Source organism: Gavialis gangeticus, unplaced genomic scaffold (assembly GCF_001723915.1).
Source record: "Gavialis gangeticus isolate Ggan-Ray unplaced genomic scaffold, GavGan_comp1, whole genome shotgun sequence".
Classification (NCBI taxonomy): domain Eukaryota; kingdom Metazoa; phylum Chordata; order Crocodylia; family Gavialidae; genus Gavialis; species Gavialis gangeticus.
The window spans coordinates 152,566,905-152,573,660 of NW_017729024.1; the positions used below are offsets into that span (position 1 = coordinate 152,566,905).

At 40.0% G+C, this 6,756-nt stretch overlaps 1 protein-coding gene across 2 annotated transcripts in view; it reads right to left on the reverse strand.

Annotated features, from left to right (window-relative positions):
- NNT (nicotinamide nucleotide transhydrogenase) overlaps positions 1-6,756 on the reverse strand; it is an 81,130-nt gene that overhangs the window by 10,428 nt on the left and 63,946 nt on the right. For both annotated transcript variants that reach the window (XM_019517892.1, XM_019517893.1), the window contains one exon: positions 5,612-5,693. In XM_019517892.1, coding sequence (XP_019373437.1) covers positions 5,612-5,693 — 82 coding nt within the window. The remainder of the gene's footprint in view (positions 1-5,611; positions 5,694-6,756) is intronic.

Here is a 6,756-nt window from a genome sequence, read left to right on the forward strand (position 1 = left end):
TTTTAAAAAACGCTTTTTTTTTTTTTTTTTTTTTTACCCATTCCATTATGGAATTACTTAAAAAATAATGGAGAATGTATAGGAACCCTGAATTGCTTACAGTTACTCTATGTCTTCTGATAGATACGTTCTGTCCCAGCTGCAAAAGCATCGCAATCCTCCCTTAAACCAGCAGAACATGAAGTAAAACACTGTTTTTTGAAATTGTCTTGCCAGAGTGATGAATAAGAAAACAGGCTGTGGACAAGAGTTTTGCAGCTCTTCTCATGGTGCTTATGTGGAAGATTGAGTGTGCTGACTGCAACACAGTCAGCTCAAGGAACTTCTAAAATTCACAACCATGCCCCAATGGTGGACTATGGGCTACCCACGGCTCGCAAGAGTAAATTATGGCCCCCAAGTTTCTGCCTGGCTGCAACCACAAGAGTTCCACTCCAGGGGACAGAGCCATGCAGGGAGCTGGGGGTGAGGTGGGACCATGTGGGAATGTAGTGTAGTGGCGGCAGGGGAGTCACCTACACTGGTGCAATGTAACAGCTGATGCAGGGGTGGGGGGACAGGGACGGGCACCCACGTGGGAGCATAGTCCGGGGAGGGGAGGGGGGGCACAGCACAGGTACCAGCACAGCCTAGATGGCATTCAGCCCTCAGCTCTTAGAAACTGGACAGCACTGCTCTGACTTACTGCAGGGCTAGTCTTTACTGTGCATAGACAAATTCAGCTAGTTTTAGACCCATAAGTAGCCCTTACACAGATAACTTAGCCATCTAAGCAACAGCTTGGGCCACTTACATACATTTTAAAGTACTACTACCCTCTGGGAAGACATACCATTCCATGAAGTCACAGAACAGATGCAGAAGGGCTTTTCAGCCAGTAGCCTATTAGTAAGGAGTGGGAAACCCAAATTATAAGACCATCATGCTCAGGAGGATCCACCTGTTTTGCAAGATGAAGTAGAATCTAAAGATCTACACGAATAGCTCAAAAGGCTACTTATGCAACTAAAATTAGCTGTGTTCATGCTGTTTAGCCCCTGAAAAGGGAGCTGGATTGGAATCCAGGTGTTCAGAGTCCTGGGACAACACTTGCTAGCACAGATTAACTGACTTGTGCAACTTTCTCTATACTGTGTTTAGAAGCAAATGTGTAGGATACTGTTATGAATACAGTAGTAGTCTACTGTTGATGCTTATCACACAAAGATCACAGAACTTCAGAGTGAGATTTATTGTTTGACATATCCTTGACTCAGTATCTTTACTGGCCACAGCTGGTAGGAAAAAGTTACTGTGCCCAATACTGAGGGAACGAATGTGTACTTAACCCAGTGCAGAAATGGTTCAGGATCACTTCATCCATGTAAAAATAGGACTCCTGTAACTATGCCAAAGTTGATGAGGCATAGGGTGATCCAAGTAAGTTACATCTGGTTGGTGCTGATTTTAGCTTGCTCAACATTTCTAGAAGTTATATACACAGAAGAGAATTTGCTCAATGGGGTCCAGCCTCTCCCCACCTCCCTCCTCTTAACTTTGTGCCCTCTTTCCAACACATGCAGCCTTTCTGTCCCCAGTACACACACATCTGGCAATTTTCCTAGAAAACACTCCAGCTCCACAGAGGGATAATTTCAATGAAAATTTAAGGACAAAGTGCATTCAAATCTTGTAACACTTGTTTGCAGCTCATGAAAATCTGAGTTAGAACATAAGACCCTCTTTCAGTCAGTCTTCGACTGTCCACTTTTACAGACCAGATTTTTCAGTCAGCAAAATGCTACAAAGAAACAAGGGCCAGCTTCATGTACACTGGAAATAATTTAACAATGTAAATTAATCAGATTTGTAATTTAACTTTAGAGGAATGCTAGAAATGGAATTCATTCATACACTTTGAGTTCCTGGCCTAATTAAAAATATAACACAAATAATATATTACATGGATCAATACAATTAGAGCACAGCCCACCACTAGTAAGGTAGGTAAATTGAAAAACTCAAGTCCACCACTCTTTCAACTTCCCCCTATGCCCAAGGAAGGTGTTCTCAGGCCTTCAGACTCAAGCAATATTAGACTAAAGACATACAGGTCCTTCCTAGGTATTTACAATTTGGAAAGATGCATCATCTTTCCAAAATGAAAGTCAAAAAAGATGTCAAAAAAAAATATCTAGATTTTCCCCCTCAATTGAATTTTTTTTTATTGACCATGACTGTGAAAAGGAATCCACCACCTCTGTAAGCATTAGTTTAACTGGTTTATATTTAACACACACACACAAAAAACACAGTACATAGCTTTCTTTTTCCTGCTGTAATTAATTACTAGTGGACCTAATACAGAAGTCCAAACTATATTACTGATGGCATGGTCAGCGAGTAATGAACTCAAGGCTTAAGTCTAGAATGTCTCTGGATGGGGTCTACTCTATGTGTTTGAGCACAACGCAAAAGATACTGAAATTCCACAGCTGGACGTCTACAAGCCCAATGGTTTAGGGAAAACTTTCCCTGTAGTTTTACCAGTCTGTAAGACAAGAGGAAAAGTTTTGCAAAAAGGTTGAGTGACATGCAGTTTTCTTACATGATCTTCCTAATGCATTAAATATGTGACCTGCTACAAGAGCTTCTCAAATCAGTGGTGATGTTAGCAATGCAACATCATAACTAAGCAGATGAAGTTTCCTAACCCTCCTGTATTTAACTTAAAAACTAGTCACAAAAGGTTATACATCAAGTTATATAATCTATGCTCTTCCCTGAGCATGTTATGGCTCTAGGCAAAGCTAAAAAAAACAACACTGTCTCTGAATCAATCATAAGCCATGAAACAAAAGAGACCATATGACAGACGTAATTTTTTTTTTTTGGCACAGTGTGGGCATAACTAACCAATGACATTCACATGTCCATGCTGGCACATTTCCATGGCGGATGTGTGAGTGTGTCACTACATCTGGATATTGAGCATGCTGGGGTCCCGAGGCACCGCAGACCTACTGAAACCAGAGGGACAGCAGCTGCACTCAATGAACACCATAGGAGCTCCACAAAGTGATGAAAGGCCTAAATCACCGCAAACTGTAAATACAGATTTATTTAATTAAAATATGAAGTAACCACTGCAGCGATGTCTTCCTGAAACTGGCTCATTTTAAATGCAACCCAGTTACTTTACCAAGATTTATTCACATTTCTCCCTGAAAAACTGACGGACAAGGTAAAATTAATAATCTTTTATAAATCACCAAGAAAAAAAAAAATGAAGCTAGCCCACATAGAAGCTGTGAAGGAAAAAGCCAAAGAAACAACATGACATTGTCATCACATTAGCCATAGAAAGGTCTCTTGTTACACCATTGCTAAAGGAGTCTTCAATATCTCGAATGTAATCTGACTACGAATACCCCCTCTGCTGACACTGAGAAAGTGTGAAAAGAATTGCCATTAAATGGATATATATTGCAGCCTGTATTCACCTTTCCTACATACATATATTAAACTACATAGAAAGATGATATTACAGATAACCACTATTGAATAATTTTACAAATTACTGCCAATACTGATTAACCTACGTTCCACAATGCTGCAAGGCTCAACTGGTATCTTCTCAAACAACTTGGAAAATATTGGAGGAGGAAAAACCACACTGATTGCTAGAACATTAATTCAATAACAGTAATTATGTGGTCAAAATAAACATATGGAAATTACAGAGTGAGTTTGGTTAGCCAGCGGCTGTCCACATATCTACTTTTTTTAAATGACAACTGAACCACAACTAAATTAAGGTATTAATTTACCATTATCAGAAAATAATTTCCAAAATAAGGCAGGTCAGAAACAAAGGAAAGTCAAGTGTCATGAGGACAGGCTGGAAGAAAGGACTGGAAGTTTCATGCCATTACTTTCATTGTGAAAACTCAACTTCATGTAACTGCCTAATGGATTTAGGGTTATGTGGGTTTTCCATCTCAGTTTTAATTGATCTAGAGGGGTTTCTGAGAAAAATTGATATTAAAAAAAAGAGCCCAACTTGTACCAGTGAACGACTACAGGGTCAAAACTGCCCTCCAAAAGCCTTAACTGGATCACAAGTTGTAGCTCGATACCTCAGTAATAAAAGGTCATGTCTTTAAAAAGCAGCAAGTGCAGGCATAGAAATCACCAGTATCCTCAAAACAAATTAGATGCCAGAGGCTTTATCTAAAGGTTTGAGGGGGAGGGACAGGGAGAGAGCAAGGAAGGAAGAGGGAGGGAGAACTAAAGATCAGATGATGCAGCCTTGAATTATGGGAGTCAGATGGGAGGTTGCAAAAGAAAGCACTCAGATCCATATCCCAACATACCCTCTGCAAGCTATAATCTTGGTGCTGACATCATGAGAAAAAAATCCTTTGAGGATTTAGAGGACTATGCCAAAACAGAGACCTACCCTTACTAGTGTGTGAATACCCCATTCATATACTCCATTTCTAAGGTGTCCTAGAGCAGGGTTCAGCAACCTTAAAGAGTGGCAAGCTATGTCTTGTGACCCACATACGTCACACAGCAAATTGGCAGCAACAGTAAGCAGCACCTGGCTCCATCAAGGAAATGACAGCACCAGGGAGGACTGTGGAGGACCTAAGTCACAATGTGCAAGGGGACACGTTCAGTGGGTGGCTATTAGGGCTGTGTGAAATTTCATTGTCTGTTTCGTTTCGACTCATTTCGAGCTCAAAATAGCAAAATCAAAATGAAATGAAGGGCTTCAAAACAGCCTCGAAACAAAACAAGGTCAGTCAAAACGTTCTGAAAGTTTTGAAACGTTTTGGATTTCAAAGCAACCCAGCTGAGTTCCCCTCCCCAGTGCTACCATCTGGCTGGGGCTGGGAACTGAGCCCAACTGCACAGCCCCTGCAGCCCTCCCAGGGTTGCAGCCCCCAATCTGCCTGCTGGATAACAGAAGCTGTTTCAAGCTTCCCCATTTTAGCATATGGGCAACACGTCGAAATAGTGTCAGTTTTGACGAAACAAAATGGAACAGTTCGAGTCTAAACAAAATTCAAAACTAAAGGCTGTTCTGTCAAAATGCAAGTTGAAACGGAACGGTGCTATTTCACGCAGCCCTAGTGGCTCTAGTTGAAAGTCAGACAGTAGTTTCTTCTTTTTACTCATTCCAAGTCAGGTATTTACCCAAAAATTGATGCAGTTTTCCATTTTTGCCTTTCCCACTTTTTGTAAGCAGAAAGTGCTTCCAAAAAACACTGCTGGGAAAGGGCACTAATAAAAAGTTTATGAAAAAAGTACTCTATATCCAATGCTTTTAAAAAATTGAACTTTTCAGAAGACACCACAGCAGTATAAGATTTAACTAGCACTGTACTGGCTGGTAACATATCCAAGAAACAAACTAGCTGCTGGCCTAGGTGGACAATATCTGCTTAGTTGAACAGTATCATGAAGTTCCCAGTACATCCTTCTAAGCTGGTACGACTATTGCATTCCTGTAATTAGCTGGTTCTCACACATCCATGCAAGCATAATTGTTAACCCCCAGAAGATATCGGTCCCTGCCCCAATGCACCAGAGGCCTCCCTTCTTCCAACCCCAAGGTACTCACCTGACATGTTTCCCTTGTTCTATCAACATTTTCACTAAGTCAGCTATGGGATATTGAGCTTTTGCTGCACAGAGTCCATAACCTGAAACAAAGAAACTCTGTATTTAACCAAAAAACAAAAAAAATGAACAAACAAACAAAACAGTCTCCGGCTGAAAGCAGAAAAAAGGCTATTTTATTCATTTGCTGCATCTTCTCACATAGACTCTAACCATAAAAAAATCTTGCACTCTGATAGCTTCAGCTTTATCAGTTTTATTCTCTTTTTGTTCTCCAGGCAGAATTACAGTTGGCAGATGACTACATCTGTCTGAACAGTCAAAGTACAAATCATAGACTATGACTTTACAGAAATGTACGTCCTTGTTTTGTCGTCTTGGAATTTAATGCGTTTTACTAGCAGGACAAAAAACAAAACAAAAAAACAAAAATAGACAGAAGTTAGTGCACGGCCCCATTTTGATTGATATTTTCTTCCAAATGTCAGATATCTATGATGCAAGTAAATATTAGCCTTTTGTGATATGTAAGCATTCTGATTCTTGTACTTACATTATTACCACTATATAAAGTCAGTGAATAGCAGTGTTAAACTTTGTCAAAACTTTAAAAAAACCTTATGAGAGTATAAGTGATAAGCATAAAAGAGTACAACTTTCAGGATCAGAGTACTAAAAACACCACCTATCTAACAAATTCTAATACTCAAAACAATACATCCAAGTACCTGTTTGCACAGACTAAGGCAACCTTCCAAACAGGAACTCACACAGTGCATTTCTCTATACTGGAACAGATTAATGGGAAAATAAGACTTTGGCATTTTTCTGACTTTAATTCGAAGAGGTTAACACAGAAATGAAAACACATTTGGGATATAAGGATAACTGGCCTCTCAAGAAGAAAATTTTGCTAGAGTAATACAAAACCTACATTAGTTACCAAAAAGGAGGGGAAAGTTTTTGGGTTTTTCTTGTTTTGTTTTTTTATAAAACCCTAGGGGCACTTACACTTTTCATACTTTTTCGCATTGTGACACACCAGAGATCTAGCGCGTGCAAGCTAACACACACACACCGTGTGGTCTCAAATGCAGTTGTACAGGTGGCAAAATGTGCGTCAGTGCTGAGAAAATGGCAGCAGTG